The 21,229-nt window shown below is 46.8% G+C and overlaps 1 protein-coding gene and 1 pseudogene across 1 annotated transcript; both read left to right on the plus strand.

Moving 5' to 3' along the window:
• Positions 1-8,123: 8,123 nt before the first annotated feature.
• On the plus strand, positions 8,124-9,405 carry LOC101281781 (seipin-like; annotated as a pseudogene).
• Positions 9,406-9,831: 426 nt separating this feature from the next.
• Positions 9,832-11,645, plus strand: LOC101281540 (LRRN4 C-terminal-like protein). Its single transcript, XM_004282462.4, has one exon. The coding sequence runs from the start codon at positions 10,225-10,227 to the stop codon at positions 10,915-10,917; it is 693 nt and encodes a 230-aa protein (XP_004282510.1). The 5' UTR covers positions 9,832-10,224; the 3' UTR covers positions 10,918-11,645.
• Positions 11,646-21,229: the final 9,584 nt, after the last annotated feature.

The raw sequence follows: 21,229 nt of genomic DNA on the forward strand, positions 1-21,229 counted from the left end.
CAAAAAATCTACAAACAATAAATGCTAGAGAGGGTGTGGAGAAAAGGGAATCCTTTTGCACTGTTGGTGGGAATGTACGTTGATACAGCCACTATGGAGAACAGTATGGAGGTTCCTTAAAAAACTAAAAATAGAACTACCATATGACCCAGCAATCCCACTACTGAGCATATACCCTGAGAAAAACATAATTCAAAAGGACACATGTACCCCAGTGTTCACTGCAGCACTCTTTACAATAGCCAGGACATGGAAACAACCTAATTGTCCAATGACAAATGAATGGATAAAGAAGATGTGGTACATATATACAATGGAATATTACTCAGCCATAAAAAGGAACCAAATTGGGTCATTTGTAGAGATGTGGATGGACCTAGAATCTGTCATACAGAGTGAAGTAAGCCAGAAAGAGAAAAACAAATATCGTATATTAGCACATATATGTGGAATCTAGAAAAATGGTACAGATGAACCTATTTATAGGACAGGAATAGAGGTGTAGACATAGAGAATGGACATGTGGACACAGTGGGGGACAGGGAGGGTGGGATGAATGGAGAGATTAGGTTTGACATAAATACACTACCACGTGTAAAACAGATAGCTAGTGGGAACCTGCTGTATAGCACAGGGAGCTCAGCTTGGTGCTCTGTGACGACCTAGATGGGTGGGATGGGGGTGGGTGGGAGGGAGGTCCAAGAGGGAGGGGATATAGGTATACATATAGCTAATTCACTTCATTTGTACAGCAGAAACGAACACAACATTGTAAAGCAATTTTACTCCAATTAAAAAAACCAAATAAATTGAAAAAAATGTCAATTGAGGAAAAAGACTGAGTTTCACAGTGGGTTGAGATGGTGGTCCGATTCTGACACTGATTCCAATGTGTGTTTTTTTTCAATGCTACCAAGAAATTAACTCAATTCTGACACTATCTACCTGGAGCCAGCATCATATCCCACAGCTTAAGGGCTCAGTCCCATAAGATTGCCCTCCCCCCCAGATGCCAATCAATAGTCCAGTTACCTGTGCTTCTGACTGACTGGCTATAAATCAGAGGTTCCCACCATCCCCTCCTTAATTCAAGTAATTTGCTAGAGCAGCTCACAGAACTCAGAGAAATAGTTTACATATTGCTTATCAGTTTATTATGAAAAGATATGATAAAGGATAGAGATGAACATCTGGATGGAAGACGTGAGTAGGGCAAGGTGTGTGGGAAGGGACACGGAGCTTCTATGTCCTGCCCGGGCACACACTGCCCTAGCACCTCCATGTGTTTACCAACCTGAAAGTTCTCTGAACCCCATTCTTTTGGGTTTTTATTGAGGCTTTATTACATAGGCATGACTGATTAAATTATTGGCCATGGGCAGCTGATTCAGTCTCCAGCCCCACTCCCCTCTCGAGGTTAGGAGCATGGGACTGAAAGTTCCAGCCCTCCAATCGCATGGTTAGTTCCCCCTGCAACCAGCCCCCATCCTTAGGTGCTTTCCAAAACTTACCTCATTAACATTAACTCAGGTGTGACTGAAAGGAATTTGTTGTGAATATCAAGACACCTTTATCGCTCTTATCGCTTAGAAGATTCCAAAGGTTTTAGGAGCTCTGTGCCAGAAATAAAGACCAAATATACACTTCTCATTATAAATCACAATATCACACATGGGAACTGGAAAAGGATGGAGGAGGAATCAGAGATGGTCCATGTATCAAATAATCCATCAGCAGCTCAAAACCAGAGGTGTTTAAGAGGAGATGAGTCACCCAGGAAATTATAGAAAGGCTTTGGATTTTCCATTAAGTCATTAAGGTGGGGAAAGGCTGTTGAGTCAACCTCAGGCAGATCTGAGGTCTGAGATCTAGCTGATGTCTGAGTACCCCCAGCAGTGAGGTGCATTCTCTCCCAGGTTCTGGCTCCTTGGCACGGCTGGCGAGGTGGGTGCTGCAGCCTGGGCTGGGAGCCAGGTTGACTCATCAGCCCAGGGTGTGCATCTAGGGGAAAGGTTGTGTTGTTTGCTCTCACGGTGAGCCCCGTGACAATAACAGAACCAAGGTGTCCTGGTGCTTTGACTGCTTTCTCCCTGGGCTCTTGATGGAGATTGACAGGATCTAGCATCCCAGGTAATTCTATTGTCGGTTTCAGCAGCCTCCTGTACCTCATTAGACAAAAGCAGAGAGAAATGTCAGCCGCAGAGCAGAGGGGGCCTATTAGAGTGAGCAGCTTTCGGAGATGACAAGGTAGTGAGGAAATAATCTGGGCCTTCCAACCAGCCCCTCTAGGTCCCGGGTGGGAAACTGGGACATTTGCAACAAAGCACTGTGTCGGGGGGTGGCCAGGGTGGACTGTTCGGGTTATGCTGCAGGCTCTGCTCATTGAGGGACGGAATGAGGGGAGGCTAAGAAAGGCTGTATTGGTCCAGCCCTTGGGTCACAGGTTCCTCCTGGTGGTGGGACCTATCAGGGAGATGTCTCTGGGTGGCTCTGGTGTAAGCAGCAAGTGGATACATTGTTGGGGGTCAAAGCCTTAACTGATTTATCCAAACCTTTAGGATTTCACTCAGGATGGATAAATTGTAACAGACTATGGGAGAGAGAATCCTGGGCCCACAGGAAAATAGGAATCTTTCACTGTCCCACACTAATATCCTGCCCCCAGCCTGGGCCAGAAGCACACACAGACTTACATAGATACACACATAACACACCCAACACTCACATATAGAGCCTCATGTACAAATGCATACAACACTCACTCATCTACTTGTACACATTTTTTTTTTTTTGCGGTACGCGGGCCTCTCACTGTTATGGCCTCTCCCGTTGCGGAGCATAGGCTCCGGACGCGCAGGCTCAGCGGCCATGGTTCACGGGCCTAGCCACTCCGCAGCATGTGGGATCTTCCCAGACCGGGGCACGAACCCGTGTCCCCTGCATCGGCAGGCAGACTCTCAACCGCTGCACCACCAGGGAAGCCCTACTTGCGCACATTTTTGAACGCACAGAGCACTAGACCAAACATATATGCCCAAACCACACAGACACACGACACATACAGGTTCATGTTAGAAGCATTCGTCTACAAAGTTTTTGTCTGTGGCTTATGGCATCAGCCTCTTTGCAATCTATTTACATCTTGGATATATACAGCTCACATGCACATTCACACACACCCACCGTTCTCACAACATACAGCATGCACTCAAACACCCATGCCACAAACATACTCATATACACATAAACATACATGCCTCTTCCATGTTCACCGTGCATGAAAGCTCCCCACCACACTGGGCCACTCTCCACGTGTGGACACCCACGTACTTATACTCTCTCCCGCAGGCTCTTGGCAGGCTAAGCCGACATCCACGCAGAGCAGCGGAGCCGGGAGTGGTTTCCGCCTCCCTCCGGTCACTGACATGCAGCACCTGTCCTGTCTTTAGTTCCTCACACTCCGGCTTCAACTGGGTTGAATGCCAGAGGCTGCCTGCACAGAACCCAGAGCAGCCGTTCAGAAGCAGCTGTCCTGGGGGAATGAGGCTCCCTGAGCCTGGGAGGGGTGTGTGCCAACCTGGAAGGGCCATCAGGAAAGTGACCCTGGAGTGACCAGGTGCTAGTGACCACCCCACCCCTCAGTGGTGCTCTGGAGCGCCGTGGCCTGAGTCAGCACATGACGCCTCTTTCCAGCCCTCTTTACTCGCGCTCAGAATCCTGGACATTTGGGGGGTTCTAGGCCTTCCCCAAACTAGAAGAATGAGTGGCGCCTGAAAGAGATAGCAGCTCAAAGAACTCAAGTCAGATTCTGGGCTGCTGCCTTTTCCGTTAGCATTTGCTTCTGCATCACTAAAGCCCCGTAATCTAGAACATGCCTGGAACAGTGCATTTCAGCTGAAAAAATATGAAGGTACGTCAGCCTGGAAATAGGACCAACACTGCTTTTTCTCTCAGGGCCGTCTGTACATTACAAGGAGACATGCAAATATGAGGAATTTTTGCTGTTACCGTGACCAGCACCAGGGAGGTAAATCATTTTCTTCTCCGGTTCACATGTTTCTGGCCCAACCCACTCCCCATACCTTGCACTATCTGTCACTAGTCACCATTATTTGAACATCTGTTAAGTCCCAGGTACTATACTAAATACTTTACAAATATCTCATTTAAGCTTCACAACATCCTTGTTTAAGGAATATCACTCTCCCCATTTTATGGTCAGGGATCCGAGGTTCTGAGAATCTGAGTAGCTTATCCAAGATCACACAGCTAACGAACAGCAAAGATAGGATTTGAACTCAGGTGGTTGTTTCTCCAACCCATGCCTTCCCCTCTGCACCAAGCTTACATCTATTATCACCAGCCATAGAATGTAAATTCTGTTCATATATCCATTATCTAAGTCTAAAACTCCCTTCCCATCTATGTTCATCTATCAGTCTTAAACTATAAACCAGATCATAGATGGCAGGAACTGTGTCTATTGAATTCATTTCACAGTGCTCAGCATACTTCCGGGAATATATAGTAGATTACTATCTTTAAAAAGTTACGGTTCTGTGAATTTCAAATTGTGCCTGGAGTTAAGAGACCAAGTTCTAGCTCTGTTTTTATTTATTTATTTTTAAATTTAATTTTATTTATTTTTTTATACAGCAGGTCCTCATTAGTCATCAATTTGATATGCATCAGTGTATACATGTCAATGCCAATCGCTTAATTCAGCATACCACCAACACCACCCCCCCCAGCCGCTTTCTCCCCTTGGTGTCCATACGTTTGTTCTCTACATCTGTGTCTCAATTTCTGCCCTGCAAACCGGTTCATCTGCACCATTTTTCTAGGTTCCACATATATGTGTTAATATACATTTGTTTTTCTATTTCTGACTTACTTCACTCTGTATGACAGTCTCTAGATCCATCCATGTCTCAACAAATGACCCAATTTCATTCCTTTTTATGGCTGAGTAATATTCCATTGTATATATGTACCACTTTTCTTTATCCCTTCATCTGTCGATGGGCATTTAGGTTGCTTCCATGACCTTGCTATTGTAAATAGTGCTGCAATGAACATTGGGGTGCGTGTGTCTTTTTGAATTGTGGTTTTCTCTGGGTATATGCCCAGTAGTGGGATTGTTGGATCATATGGTAATTCTATTTTCAGTTTTTTAAGGAACCTCCATACTGTTCTCCATAGTGGCTGTATCAATTTACATTCTCACCACCAACAGGACAAGAGGGTTCCCTTTTCTCCACACCCTCTCCAGCATTTGTTGTTTGTAGATTTTCTGATGAAGCCCATTCTAACTGGTGTGAGGTGATACCTGATTGTAGTTTTGATTTGCATTTCTCTAATAATTAGTGATGTTGAGCAGCTTTTCATGTGTTTCTTGGCCATCTGTATGTCTTCTTTGGAGAAATGTCTATTTAGGTCTTCTGCCCATTTTTGGACTGGGTTGTTTGTTTTTTTTAATATTGAGCTGCATGAGCTGTTTATATATTTTGGAGATTAATCCTTTGTCTGTTGATTCATTTGCAAATATTTTCTCCCATTCTGAGGGTTGTCTTTTCATCTTGTTTATGGTTTCCTTTGCTGTGCAAAAGCTTTTAAGTTTCATTAGGTCCCATTTGTTTATTTTTGTTTTTATTTCCATTACTCTAGGAGGTGGATGAAAAAAATCTTGATGTGATTTATGTCAAAGTGTTCTTTCTATGTTTTCCTCTAAGAGTTTTAGAGTGTCTGGTCTTACATTTAGGTCTCTAATCCATTTTGAGTTTATTTTTGTGTATGGTATTAGGGAGTGTTCTAATGTCATTCTTTTACATGTAGCTGTCCAGTTTTCCCAGCATCACTTATTGAAAAGACTGTTTTTTCTCTTTGTATATCCTTGCCTCCTTTGTCATAGATTAGTTGACCATAGGTGCGTGGGTTTACCTCTGGGCTTTCTATCTTGTTCCAGTACCATATTGTCTTGATTACTGTAGCTTTGTAGTATAGTCTGAAGTCAGGGAGTCTGATTCCTCCAGCTCCATTTTTTTTCCTCAAGACTGCTTTGGCTATTCGGGGTCTTTTTTGTCTCCATACAAATTTTAAGATTTTTTGTTCTAGTTCCATAAAAAATGCCATTGGGAATTTGATAAGGATTGCATTGAATCTGTAGATTGCTTTGGGTAGTATAGTCATTTTCACAATATTGATCCTTCCAATCCAAGAACATGGTATATCTCTCTATCTGTTCGTATCATCTTTAATTTCTGTCATCAGTGTATTATAGTTTTCTGCATACAGGTCTTTTGTCTCCCTAGGTAGGTTTATTCCTAGGTATTTTATTCTTTTTGTTGTAATGGTAAATGGGAGTGTTTCCTAAATTTCTCTTTCAGATTTTTCATCATTAGTGTATAGGAATGTAAGATTTCTGTGCATTAATTTTGTATCCTGCAACTTTACCAAATTCATTGATTAGCTCTAGTTGTTTTCTGGTGGCATCTTTAGGATTCTCTATGTATAGTATCATGTCATCTGCAAACAGTGACAGTTTTACTTCTTCTTTTCCAATTTGTATTCCTTTTACTCCTTTTTCTTCTGATTGCCGTGCCTAGGATTTCCATACTATGTTGAATAATAGTGGTGAGAGTGAACATCCTTGTCTTTTTCCTGATCTTAGAGGAAATGCTTTCAGTTTTTCACCACTGAGAATGATGTTTGCTGTGGGATTGTCATATATGACCTTTACTATGTTGAGGTAGGTTCCATCTATGCCCACTTTCTGGAGAGTTTTTATCATAAATGGGTGTTGAATTTTGTCAAAAGCTTTTTCTGCATCTATTGAGATGAGCATATGGTTTTTATTCTTCAATTTTTTAATACAGTGTATCATATTGATTGATTTGTGTATATTGAAGAATCCTTGCATCCCTGGGATAACTCCCACTTGATCATGGTGTGTGATCCTTTTCATGTGTTGTTGGATTCTGTTTGCTAGTATTTTGTTGAGGATTTTTGCATCTATATTCATCAGTGATATTGGTCTGTAATTTTCTTTTTTTGTAGTATCTTTCTCTGGTGTTGGTATCAGGGTGATAGTGGCCTCATAGAATGAGTTTGGGAGTGTTCCTTCCTCTGCAATTGTTTGGAAGAGTTTGAGAAGGATGGGTGTTAGCTCTTCTCTAAATGGTTGATAGAATTCACCTGTGAAGCCATCTGGTCCTGGACTTTTGTTTGTTGGAAGATTTTTAATCACAGTTTCAATTTCATTACTTGTGATAGGTCTGTTCATATTTTCTATTTCTTCCTGGTTCAGTTTTGGAAGGTTATACCTTTCTAAGAATTTGTCCATTTCTTCCAGGTTGTCCATTTTATTGGCATAGAGTTGCTTGTACTGGTCTCTTAGGATGCTTTGTATTTCTGCGGTGTCTGTTGTAACTTCTCCTTTTTCATTTCTAATTTTATTGATTTGAGTCCTCTCCATCTTTTTCTTGATGAATCTGGCTAATGGTTTATCAATTTTGTTTACCTTCTCAAAGAACCAGATTTTAGTTTTATTGATCTTTGCTATTGTTTTCTTTGTTTCTATTTCAGTTATTTCTGCTCTGATCTTTATGATTTCTTTCCTTCTGCTAACTTTGGGTTTTGTTTGTTCTTCTTTCTCTAGTTCCTTTAGGTGTAAGGTTAGATTGTTTATTTGAGATTTTTCTTGTTTCTTGAGGTAGGCTTGTGTAGCTATAAACTTCCCTCTTAGAACTTCTTTTGCTGCATCCCATAGGTTTAGGATCGTCGTGTTTTTATTGTCATTTGTCTCTAGGGATTTTTTGATTTCCTCTTTGATTTCTTCAGTGATCTCTTTGTTATTTAGTAACGTATTGTTTAGCCTCCATGTGTTTGTGTTTTTTACATTTTTTCCCTGTAACTCATTTCTAATCTCATAGCATTGTGGTCAGAAAAGATGCTTGATATGATTTCAATTTTCTTAAAAATACTGTGGCTTCTCGCGGTTGCCCGGGCAGTGCGCAGCTGGAACTACCAGCTGCTTCATCCCATGGCCGGGGTGGCGTCCAGGTGGCAGAGCACCTAGGAACTCAAGGCCTGAACCCGGGGCCAGACCCCCTGCACTCCCCATCATGGTCAATGGCCCACCAGTACCTGCCTTACTGTGGGCCCAGGAGATGGGCCACGTCCTGGCAGGCCGTGCCCGCAAGCTGCTACTGCAGTTTGGGGTGCTCTTCTGTACCATCCTACTCCTGCTCTGGGTGTCTGTCTTCCTCTATGGCTCCTTCTACTATTCCTACATGCCGACAGTCAGCCACCTCAGCCCCGTGCATTTCTGCTACAGGACCGACTGTGATTCCTCCGCCTCCTTACTCTGCTCCTTCCCTGTTGCCAATGTCTCACTGGCTAAGGGTGGACGTGATCGGGTGCTGATGTATGGACAGCCGTACCGCGTTACCTTAGAGCTTGAGCTGCCAGAGTCTCCTGTGAATCAAGATTTGGGCATGTTCTTGGTCACCATTTCATGCTACACCAGAGGCGGCCAAATCATCTCCACCTCTTCACGCTCCGTGATGCTGCATTACCGTTCAAACCTGCTCCAGATGCTTGACACACTGGTCTTCTCTAGCCTCCTGCTGTTTGGCTTTGCAGAGCAGAAGCAGGTCCTGGAGGTGGAGCTGTACCCAGAATAAAGGGAGAACTCGTATGTGCCGACCACCGGAGCCGTTATCGAGATCCACAGCAAGTGTGTCCAGCTGTACGGAGCCCACCTCCGCATCCACGCCCACTTCACTGGGCTCAGGTACCGGCTGTACAACTTCCCGATGACCTGCGCTTTCGTTGGTGTTGCCAGCAACTTCACCTTCCTCAGCGTCATTGTGCTCTTCAGCTATGTGCAGTGGGTGTGGCGGGGCATCTGGCCCCGACACCGCCTCTCTCTGCAGGTAAACATCCGAAACAGAGACAGGTCCCACAAGGAAGTCCAGCGGAGGATCTCTGCCCATCAGCCAGGCACAGGGCCCCAAGGCCAGGAGGAGTCCACTCAGCTGTCACCCATTACAGAGGATAGTGAGAGCCGTGCAGATCCCTCGGAGCCAGAAGGCCAGCTGTCTGAGGAGGAGAAACCAGATCAACAGCCCCTGAGTGGCGAGGAGGAGCTAGAGCCCGAGGCCAGTGACGGTTCAGGCTCCTGGGAAGATGCAGCTCTGCTGACGGAGGCCAACCTGCCTGTTTCTGCCCCTGCCCTTGCCCCGGAGACCGTGGGCAGCTCTGAACCCTCCACAGGCACTGTCCGACAGCGCCCCATTTGCTCTAGTTCCTGAAGAGAATAGGGCAGAGTCCCCACACTCCAGCCCTCTCCCCCCCGATCCCTTTCCCTTTCCGGGGCTCCCCCAATAAACTCTTTTCATGCCAGCTGCCTCCCTGACTCTGAACTGGATTCAGGGCCATTTGAAAACGTGATGTTCCCCAGGCATCCCCCACCTCGATTGGAGGAGGTTGTCTTGTCAGGGGCTACCGATGGGGAAGACCTCCAGACCCTGGACTATTTCAGGCACAGCTGTTTCCATTCATCAGCCTAGGACGTCCAAGGAGCGAAAACCTGCCCACTCCATCCATGTGACTCTCATCTCCCTCTGGGGAGGGGGATAGCATAGGGCGGGTCTGGAAAGCTGGGATACATCATTCTGGCCTCCGTACCCCTCCCTTTCTCAGTCCATTGGGAGGCAGAAGACAGGAAATGACTGCCATGGATGTGGTATGATTTTTTACTGAAACAGCATTTTGTAGCCCAGGCCCCATGCTGTCCACAGCTGTTTTTCTCTCTGATACCAGCCAGGTGGCCCCATCCTTTGTGTTCCCCTCCTCACCCCCTCACATGACTTCAGCCTTTGGATTCTCAGCTCCTGGCTGCTTTCCACATTCCACTGCTCTTTCAGAACCCAGGCATCCTGGCCTCCAGCTGAAACCGCTGCATGTGGCTTCCCCCACCCCTGGCCCCGTGACTCAGGCCCTCTGAAGGGACCAGCCCTCTTCTTGGCACTCACTGGGGAGGGGGGCAGGGGAAGGGGGGCCAGGTGGTGACATCACAGTTGAGGGGTATAAAAGCTTTGAGCCAAAACAGAATTGAAATTGAAGACACTGAGAAAACCTGACTGCGCAGCCTGTGCTCCTGGGGACCTCTTAGGACCCCCGGCCTGCTACTCACTGCATCAAGGCCTACCCACCGACCCCATGCCGGGAAATCCCCGCCTTCTGTGGCTCCTGGCTGTCACCTTCTCCTCGGTTCCCAGAGCGCAGCCCTTGGCGGGAGACGCAGAAGAAGAGGAGCAAGATGAGACACCTCTGCCGGCTGTCCCCTGCGACTACGACCGCTGCCGCCACCTGCAGGTGCCCTGCCAGGAGCTGCAGAGGGCCGGCCCGACGACGTGCCTGTGCCCTGGCCTCTCCAGCGCCACGCAGCCGCCCGAGCCGCCACGCCTGGGGGAAGTGCGCATGGAGGCCGAGGCGGGCCGCGCCGTGGTGCACTGGTGCGCCCCCTTCTCCCCGGTCCACCAGTACTGGCTGCTGCTTTGGGAAGGCGCCGGGGCTCCGCAGAAGGGGCCTCCCCTCAACTCGACGGTCCGCCGAGCGGAGCTGAAGGGCCTGAAGCCCGGGGGCGCATACGTCGTCTGCGTGGTGGCCTCCAACGCGGCCGGGAAGAGCAGCGTGCCCGGGGCCGAGGGCCTCGACGGCGCGGGCGGCCCCGCCTTCGGGCCCTGCGGCCGGCTGACTGTGCTGCCGAGGCCACTCACGCTGCTGCACGGGGCCGTGGGCGTGGGCTCGGCGCTGGCCCTGCTCAGCTGCTCCGCCCTGGTCTGGCACTTCTGCCTGCGCGAGCGCTGGGGCTGCCCCCACCGAGGCCGCCCGAGCAGCGCGGGACTCTGAGGCCGCCTGGGGGCCTCTCCGGCCAAGCTAAGCCCGGCGCCACTCCGGGGGAGGTGGCGGCCCCCGACAGACGGCGGGATGGAAGGCCGGGCGCTGGGCCCCCACTGAGTCGGTTCAGGCCCCAGACTTTCCACTCTGCCCCGAGCTTAGGTTTAGGAGTAGAGAAGGTCAGCAAATTTTTTCTTAAGGGACCAGAATAATTTAGGCTTTGTGGTTCCAGGGGATAAAATCGAAGATATCCTGTAGTTCTTACACAACCATGTAACCATTTAAAAATGTAAACATCATTCTTAGCTCTTGGGCCTTACAAGTCAGGCCCTGGCCAGATTCGGCCCGTTGGCTACGGTTAGTCTACTTCTGTCGTACAGCCTCAAAAGGGCCCTGCCACTATGGGTGGCTTCCGTGGGGTTTTGAGAATAAGCTGCTGCGGTATGGGAGTTTGGGGCTAGAGACCACTCCTTCTCCTTCTGCCTTTTTGTTTAGATAGTGAGGATGCGCACTGAGTTAGAATCTACCTGTGTCTGAGGCGGGTGGAAATAAATGACTGACATGGGGTGGAGAAGAGAAGGACTGCCCAAGCTGCTGTCTGGGACAAGCTTGCGGTTTTGCTAGTAAAATTATAATAATAATAATACAATAATAGCAAAGGAGTCCCCCTCCCGCATTTGTGTTTATTGTATATTCACTGTAACAACATTAAAGGAGATGTAAAAGGAAAAAATAAAAAATACTGTGGCTTGATTTGTGACCCAAGATGTGATCTATCCTGGAGAATGTTCCGTGTGCACTTGAGAAGAAAGTGTAATCTGCTGTTTTTGGATGGAATGTCCTATAAATATCAATTAAATCTATCTGGTCTATTCTGTCATTTAAAGCTTCTGTTTCCTTATTTATTTTCATTTTGGATGATCTGTCCATTGGTGTAAGTGAGGTGTTAAAGTCCCCCACTATTATTGTGTTTCTGTCGATTTCCTCTTTCATAGCTGTTAGCAGTTGCCTATGTATTGAGGTGCTCCTATGTTGGGTGCATATATATTTATAATCGCTATATATTCTTCTCGGATCGATCACTTGATCATTATGTAGTGTCCTTCCTTGTCTCTTGTGATAGTCTTTATTTTAAAGTCTATTTTGTGTGATATGAGTATTGCTACTCCAGCTTTCTTTTGATTTCCATTTGCATGGAATATCTTTTTCCATCCCCTCACTTTCAGTCTGTATGTGTCCCTAGGTCTGAAGTGGGTCTCTTGTAGACAGCATATAGATGGGTCTTGTTTTTATATCCATTCAGCAAGCCATTCAGCAATGCTCTTTTGGTTGGAGCATTTAATCCATTCACGTTTAACGTAATTATTGATATGTATGTTCCTATGACCATTTTCTTAATTGTTTTGGTTTGTTTTTGTAGGTCCTTTTCTTCTCTTGTGTTTCCCACTTAGAGAAGTTCCTTTAGCATTTGTTGTAGAGGTGGTTGGTGGTGCTGAATTCTCTTAGCTTTTGCTTGTCTGCAAAGCTTTTGATTTTTCCATCGAATCTGAATGAGATCCTTTCCTGGTAGAGTAATCTTGGCTGTAGGTTTTCCCTTTCATCACTTTAAGTATATCATGCCACTCCCTTCTGGCTTGTAGAGTTTCTGCTGGGAAATCAGCTGTTAACCCTCTGGGAGTTCCCTTGTATGTTATTTTGTCGTTTTTCCTTTGCTGCTTTCAATAATTTTTCTTTGTCTTTAATTTTTGCCAGTTTGATTACTATGTGTGTTGGCGTGTTTCTCTTTGGGTGTATCCTGTATGGGACTCTCTGCGCTTCCTGGACTTGAGTGGCTATTTCCTTTCCTATGTTAGGGAAGTTTTTGACCATAATCTCTTCAAATATTTTCTCCGGTCCTTTCTCTCTCTCTTCTCCTTCTGGGACCCATATAATGTGAACGTTGTTGCGTTTAATGTTGTCCCAGAGGTCTCTTAGGCTGTCTTCATTTCTTTTCATTCTTTTTTCTTTATTCTGTTCCACAGCAGTGAGTTCCACCATTCTGTCTTCCAGGTCACTTATCTGTTCTCCTCCATCAGATATTCTGCTATGGATTCTTTCTAGTGTATGTTTCATTTCAGTTATTGTATTGTTCATCTCTGTTTGTTTGTTCTTTAATTCTTCTAGGTCTTTGTTAAACATGTTTTGCATCTTCTTGATCTTTGCCTCCATTTTTTTTCCGAGGTCCTGGATCATCTTCACTATCATTATTCTGAATTCTTTTTCTGGAAGGTTGCCTATCTCCACTTCATTTAGTTGTTTTTCTGGGGTTTTATCTTGTTCCTTCATCTGGTACATAGCGCTCTGCCTTTTCATCTTGTTTATCTTTCTGTGAATGTGGTTTTTGTTCCACAGGCTGCAGGATTGTAGTTCTTCTTTCTTCTGCTCTGGCCTCTGGTGGATGAGGCTATCTAAGCAGCTTGTGCAGGTTTCCTAATGGGAGGGACTGGTGGTGGGTAGAGTTGGGTGTTGCTTGGTGGGCAGAGCTCAGTAAAACTTTAATCCACTTGACTGCTGGTAGGTGGGGCTGTGTTCCTTCCCTGTTGGTTGTTTGGCCTGAGCCACCCAACACTGGAGCCTACCTGGGCTCTTTGGTGGGGCTAATGGCAGACTCTGGGAGGGCTCACGCCAAGGAGTGCTTCCCAGAACTTCTGCTGCCAGTGTCCTTGTCCCTACAGTGAGCCACAGCCACTGCCTGCCTCTGCAGGAGACCCTCCAACACTAGCAGGTAGGTCTGGTTCAGTCTCCACTGGGTTCACTGCTCCTTCCCCTGGGTCCCAATGCGCACACTACTTTGTGTGTGCCCTCCAAGTGTGGAGTCTCTGTTTCTCCCAGTCCTGTTGAAGTTCTGCAATCAAATCCCACTGGCCTTCAAAGTCTGATTCTCTAGGAATTCCTCCTCCAGTTGCTGGACCCCCAGGTTGGGAACCTGACGTGGGGCTCAGAGCCTTCACTCCAGTGGGTGGACTTCTGTGATATAAGTGTTCTCCAATCTGTGAGTCACCTACCCAGCAGTTATGGGATTTGTTTTTACTGTGATTGAGCTCCTCCTACCATCTCATTGTGGCTTCTCCTTTGTCTTTGGATGTGGGGTGTCTTTTTTGGTGAGTTCCAGTGTCTTCCTTTTGATGATTGTCCAGCAGCTAGTTGTTATTCTGCTGTTCTCTCAAGAGGGAGTGACAGCACATCCTTCTACTCCGCCATCTTGGTTCCAAATCCTAGCTCTGTTTTTAGAAAAGAACAAACTTCAGAAAGACCTGGGTTTGAATCCGACGCCATCACTTACTAGGAATGTCTTTCCTCTCTCTGACATCAGTTTCCTCATTTGTAGAACGAAGTACTAGACGTGATGATCTTTTGGGTTCCTTCCAAACATGACTCTCCAAGAGCCTACTGTGTGCATGATGATGATACAGAGTGCAAGTGACGATCTAAAATCGTTTCACGTGCTTAGAGAGCAGACCACTTCCTGAACACCTTCTCTTGCCTCGTCCTGTGCACCTTCTTGGTTGGTAGGCTCCTGCAGAAATCCAGATCAAAGACACCCTTTGACAGCCTGCCTAGAAGACAAGAGCTTCCCAAAGCCATAGTCAGTCACCCTACCCATGAGCCCAACACTTCATATGCTCTTAATGAGCCTGTGTTAGGAGAATGGTCCAGAGAGATGACTGAAGGCTGTGAGAAAGAGAGCTGCAAAGGTACAGGTGAGCTGAGGACATGGGTGGTCAGACTCTTCTGTGTGGCAAAGGCCCCTGACATCTGTTGACAAAAGGGGAGGGAGGCAGGTCCTCAATGGGACCTGATGGGAAGACAACAGCCATGCAGGTCCACATATTCATTTCCTGTCATCAGCAGGTGCTTGGTAAAACAGCATCACTGTCCTACAAAGAGCTGGTCTGGGAGAAGGAGTTGGGATTCTAGACCTGGCTCTGAGGCACTGATTGACTCCCAGCAAGTCATTCATCTCTCTGAGCCTCAATGACCCTGTCTTTATGCAACCAGGTTCTTTCAGGCCTCACCGCTCTGGAGATATAACCAGAATGTGAATCACAGTAATGGTTGCAGACACTAAGGCTCTAGGGTTCCCCGGGGAAAGTACTGGAGTCTTAGTCTCCAAATACTCCTAGTTCAAAGGCTTCTTGGTCCAAGAAAAAAGCAGCCTCCTCTTCTTCTATACCTGTGGCATCCGCCCTCTGTCCTCTATCATTCTCCACTCTCTCGCCCACTATATCTCTTGTGAACCTCCTGTAACCAGAAGCTCTGGTCCCAGCAGTGTGCAGGTAAGTGTTTAAGCCCAGCTTTGTGGTGAGGGGAATGCCTAATTTATAGGGTTTGCCATGTGTCAAGTTGTAAACACTCTCACCGAAACTAATTTCAAGATACCAAATGTGACATCATTGAATGCAAAGGCAGGAAGAGCTGTGCAGAAGCACACCATTCTACAGTATTTTCACCATGCAGATACAAAAGACATAAATAACTTCAAAAGCAGAGATAGTAATAAAATGTTGTAAAATAATCAGGAAGTGATGAATTTTGAGTATTTATTACCTTTTCTTTTATAATTTATTTGATTGTAACTTTATGTAATTTGCTTTTTAGTAATGGGTGTGTTTTAACAACTGTCTCATAAAATTTCTGAAAAATGCATGGTCCTCCCCATTCTGTTCTTCTCAGAGGTACGTTGAGATTTGCAGAGGTACATAGTTGAGGCCCTGGCTGCGGAAGCCTTGTGGGTGAAATAGGGGCATTTATTTCTGCATGACTGTTTTGTCTCCCTTCTTCAACTTCAGTTTCCCCATCTGTCGTATAAAATATTCCTTCCAGATCCTCCTCCCTTTGTTAAGATGGTATTGAGAGAAATGAGGTCCAGTAGTAGTAACACCCTGCGTCTCATGGAACCTTACAGTTTACTAAGCCCAAAGCACGTGTTAATTCTCACAGCAATTCTGTGAAATGAGGTAGATGGAGAAGTGAAGTTAGTGGATGGACCATTTCACACCGGATCAGCAAACTTCTTCTGCAGAGGGTTAGAAAGTAAATATTTTAGGCTGCGTAGGCCATATGGTGTCTACCGCAACTGATTCTGCTCTTGTAGTTGAAAGCAGCCATAGACAATGTGTAAAAAAAAACAAGAGCAGCTCTGTTCCAGTAAACTTTACTTATGGACAATGAAATTTGAATTTCATATAATTTTCACATGTCAAATTATTCTTCTTTTGATTTTTTCTAACCATTTAAAGATATAAAGATAATTCTTAACTCTCAGGCCATATAAAAACAAGTCATAGGCAAAATTTGAACTGCAGGCAATAGTTTATCATCCTTAACAGAGGAGGAAATTAAGCTTTGAAGAGAACGTGACTAGTTCAAGTTGATATAAATGGGAAGAGCTGGGACTGGCTGGGATCCAACTCTGCTGAGCTTTCCACTAAACCAATCGGCCATCCAAAGGAGCCGCTCTTGTTCTTTAATACATTCACCTGTGGGTGAATTTTCCACTGTGGGAGTCTCTGTAATCCCCGGGGGATTGTGAGTCATCTTCCCTTACTGTCCATTTCTGACTCTTTAACTGTAGTGGGCTGTCCTACGCATCAAAGTCAATCAGAAGAGGTTTTTGGACAATGTATACTTACAAGCAATTTGTAACCTGCTCCCCTTCTGTTAAGGCAGAAAATAAAGAACCACTGTTACAAATGTTGATTTTATGACTCTGTCCTATTTTCTCCCAGGTATACTAAATTTTCACAAAGCAGGGACTACCTATCCCTTCATTATTCTGTATTCTCAAGTGTGTAGTCCAGGACTCTTCCTGTAGGAAAAACTTGGTGACTAATGACAACGCTCCCTCGAGCCACAGTGATGTGTGACAAGAGGTGGTGTGACTTACCTGTGTGATTTCTTCTCCCTCCAATATATTATAGCAAAAATTTTAAACATTCAGAAGGTTTTTTTTTTTTTTTTTTTTTTTGGCCACGTTGGGTCTTCGTTGCTGCGCGCAGGCTTTCTCTAGCTGGGCAAGCAGGGGCTACTCTTCGGTGAGGTGCACGGGCTTCTCATTACGGTGGCTTCTCTTGTTGCTGAGCATGGGCTCTAGGCGCGCGGGCTTCAGTAGTTGTGGCTCACGGGCTTAGTTGCTACGCGGCATGTGGCATCTTCGCGGACCAGGGATTGAACCCATATCCCCTGCATTGGCAGGCAGATTCTTAACCACTGTGCCACCAGAGAAGTCCCTAGAAGAATTTAAAGAACTGCGTAGTGAACACCCACTGCCTAGATTCTATAACTAGCATTTTACTATATTTGTTTTATTACACATCTGTCCATCCATCAGTCCATTCTTTATGCTTTTAACACATTTCAGTGTAAGTGGCATACATCAGTACACTTAACTTTTAAACACTTTAGCATCTTATTAACTAGAGTTCAGTATTTGTTTATGCTTATAAATTTATCTATCTATTTATTTATTCTTGGTCTGGTATACATTCGAGAGGCTCTAGAAGCTGCCTGCAGAAAATAGCTCCCCACTACACTGACCCCTGAAGACTTTACTTGGGCATTTCTTTCTTTGACTTTTCCAGGGCTTTGCTAATGCAAATGCCTTTGGTGAAGAGAACTCATCTCTACCCAGCAGCAGCTGGAGTAGTGGAAATAGAATTTGGCCAGGCCAGGGTTTGAATCCCCACTCCATCACTTAATAGTTGCGTGTCCTTGGACAAAAAGCACTTTTTTAATCTCTTTGAGCCTCTTCATATGTAAAATGTGGTTAATAATAACTACCCTGAGATAATAATAGTGAGGATCAAAAACTGTGTTTGTGAAATACCTGACAAATGATAGTGTGGTAGGACAACCAGATCGAGAAACGAATTGTGCCTCTATTTTCCTGTCTATAGGCATGTCACAAAAGAGTGAGAACTGTTTCCAGCTTCACCCCAGTTCCACTCCAGGGAGATCATCCACGCTTTGAATACTAAGGTTTAGGTTCTTCTTAACCCCTTGGGTGGACAGGACTGCTTCCTTGTGTCTCCACTCTAAAATATGAAGTGAAAGAAATTCTAACTTACCAAAGCTGTGGCTGGAAAGAGTTGGCTCCACAGGAGGCTGCTGCTTGGACTGGAGCTGGTGGGAGTGGTTTGAACCCCAAGGGAGAGTGAGGAGGAGTGAGGGAGTGGCAGGCTCTGTGCGTGGGGGAGACCTGCCCTCCACACCCACACAGCAACCCAGGACACAGCTGAACCTCTTATAGGGTCTGAAGGACTATGGCCAAGTTGGCACGGAGAGACTAGCCCCTAGGGGCAGCCCTCACTCCCTTGAAGGGACCCTACAGGTTTGGACTATGGGCAGAAGACTTTCCCCAAGCTTTCCAAATTGAGTAAGGATCCTGAACACTCAGACCACCTTACAGAGGGGAAGCATAGTGGAATGTCCCTCCAGCTAGCTAGGCAGAATCTCACAGTCATATTTCATTTAGAAAATTAACAATCCATCCTTGCAGTTTCTTTCCTTCTTTTTCCTTCCAAAAGTCTGTGTCTTGAGAGACGTGCCAATGGCAAGTTGTTACATGGCAGAAACGGAGTTAGGGACTCTGGAGAGATTCTTTCCTTCTGGCAGAGACAGACCTGAGAGACACTGAGAAGAGCGATCTGGCTCAGGAGTACTCAGCCCCCCATCTGTGGGGAGGAAGAGAGACTGAGGAAAGGGCAGAGGGAGCCGAGGGGAGCAAGACAGAAGGCTGGCATCTGGACTCCCCTAACCTTCTATCCCAGAGCCAGACAGGCTCTTCTGCTCCCACTTATGTCCCAAGCTGCTTCTTCCTGTAGCTTGTCTGCTGGAGAGTAAAAAACAAATGGAACATGCAAAAAAATTCAGCAGAAATAATTACAGGTTACTACAAATCAATTGGTGAATAGGGAATAGCTGCAGGCAGGTAGCCCAGTCAGGGTTCTTCAGCTTAGCACCCGGCCCTCCCATGGCACCTCCAGCGTTAGTCTCCGGGGCGTGAGACCAGAGAGTCCTGGATGTGATGCCCGAGGATCTGGGTGTGGGGCCCAGGCCCCCCCTGACCAGCTGTGTGAAGCCAGGCAATCCACTCCATCCCTCCTCGTCTTGGTTTCATCACCTAGACTGAGATCCAAATTACATGTACTACTATTATCTGTCACGGCTTGTTGAGGGAGATGAATCTCAAGGGATGTAGTAGATGCAAAAGTGCTTCAGATGATCTCCTGAATCCATCCACTTGTCTCCATCTCTATCAGTGGCTCCTTGAACTTACTCCCACTGTCTCTCATCCAGCCTGCTGCAATGGCCCTACTGACTGGCCTGTATCCACTCTAGCCCCATTTCGAATCTCTTCAGTAGGCTTGCAGCCAGCTTGATTCTCTACGATCCAAAGTCTGACCATGTACCCAGGGTTGTCTAGTCCCTGAGGACTGAAGGGAACGTGGGACCGAGGGTTGCGGTGCTAAAGGTAGTTTGGATTAAGAGAGAGAGAGATAGTGCTGGCGAGGAGGGTAGAAACGAGGTGGTACAGCTCAACAGCATTCATTGCGTGTTCTGTGGCGTGGTGAGGGGATGTGAGGGGTCTGTTACAGTGTCCCATCCTCGTGTTGCTTAACAACTATGGGTTTGCAAATGTGAAACAAATGGAGTGCAAAGTTGTGTACTCCTAATTATAAAATATTTCCATCTGCTGCAGAAGCCCCAGGAAGCTCATGGTAAGGGCTGGAATTAAGACGAGACCTTGAAGAGCTGGATTACGGCAAAGAGGGAAGGATGGGCTTCTGGAGAGGGGATCAGATTGGGCTATTCTTGGTCGGTTGGGGATAGCGGTGTGGGGACCGAGTAGTGGGGAGAAGGGGCCCAGCACTAGGAAGCTGACTGGACTCCGTGGGGCGGCTGGCTGGGTAGTAGAGTCAGGTGAAGCAGGACTTCAAAGTCTAGCCTGAGGCGATGAGATCTAATTTAGACTAAATGTGGATAACCTGATGAATTATAGATTTGCTTAATGGATAATTTCATAGCTCAGAAGTGGAGGAAGCAAGGGAGAAATTCACTGCTCTGGACTTAACTCTAACCAGCCTCAGGGAACACTTGTTGGCCATCAAGTGACCGAGCCTAGGGAAAGTGACTGTCAGCCTGGAGTGGTCACAGTAGGGAGGGCACCGTGGCCCAGCGGGCATCAGTGCTAAGCTTGAGGGAAGGGAATCTGAAAATCCCTGCTTGGGAAAACAGAGGGGTCAGTCCCTTGGCCAGAGACTCAGGAACAGTGGCAACAGTGGTGGTGTGGGGAGGGGTGGCTGAGTTCACAGAAGACACGGGCTCTGAAGATGGAAATCTGCAATTGGCCACAAATAATTCTAAAGAGAGAAGGCATTGGCTCGTCCTCACCCCGCCCCCCACATACACACTTGTTCTCTGCTCCTGTATCTGTCATTAGGCATTCAGGCGGTTAATTCACCCAGACACTCCGCTGAGAGTACCAGGAGCCTTGCACAGTGGAACTGGAATGGTGCCGCAAGGCTCGTTACAGAATCCCTGAAGGAGGCGATAAAGAAGGGGTTTCTCCTCTCTTGGCCTCTCCGGGTGGCCCTGTGCCTCTCGCCTCAACTCCGACCCACCCTGGCAGGCTGAGTCCCTTGCCCCGACTCCCAGCCCTCCTCGGACTCCATCCCCTGCCTCTGGCCATGCCTACGCTCTCCGGGTCCCCCTCCAGCTTCCTGATCTGAGACAGGTCCTCGCCCTGTGCTCTTTGGAAGAGAAGAGGGCAGGAGCTGAGGTGGTCAGGAAGTGGAGCCCAGGGACTCCAAAGCCAATCATGCCACCTCCCCCCAGAGTTAGCCCAAAACAACATAGAGGGAAGTAGGGGCAGCATTCCACGCCCCCCTCCACCATCACAAGGGGGCTTCTTGCCACCGCAGGGCAGCACCTGGTGCAGGGCAGGCACATCAGGTTGAAGGAGCAGTGGATGTTTGAAGCACTTACCAGGCGCTGGCCCTGTGCCGTCACTCCAGGCACTTGGGATGGATTAGTGAACTGAAGTGGTGAGAATTCCCGCACCAGTCAGGCTTCCATTCTAGGGAGGGGAGAAGGGCAGGGGCAGCACACCTAACAAACGAGTGCATTGGGTGCTACCTTAGAGGGTGATAAGTGTTACGGGGAACACAGAGCAGAGTATAACGGGATAGGGAATGGGGAGGGTGTTTTAAACAGGACGGTCAGGCCGGACCTCATTGGGAAGGTGACGTTTAAGCAAAAACTTGAAGAGGTGAAGGAGAATCGC

This window comes from Orcinus orca, chromosome 1 (genome assembly GCF_937001465.1).
Source record: "Orcinus orca chromosome 1, mOrcOrc1.1, whole genome shotgun sequence".
Lineage (NCBI taxonomy): Eukaryota > Metazoa > Chordata > Mammalia > Artiodactyla > Delphinidae > Orcinus > Orcinus orca.

Excerpts from the sequence above, each read along its gene's own strand:
- LOC101281540 (XM_004282462.4), top strand. The coding sequence starts at position 10,225 with ATGCCGGGAAATCCCCGCCTTCTGTGGCTCCTGGCTGTCACCTTCTCC.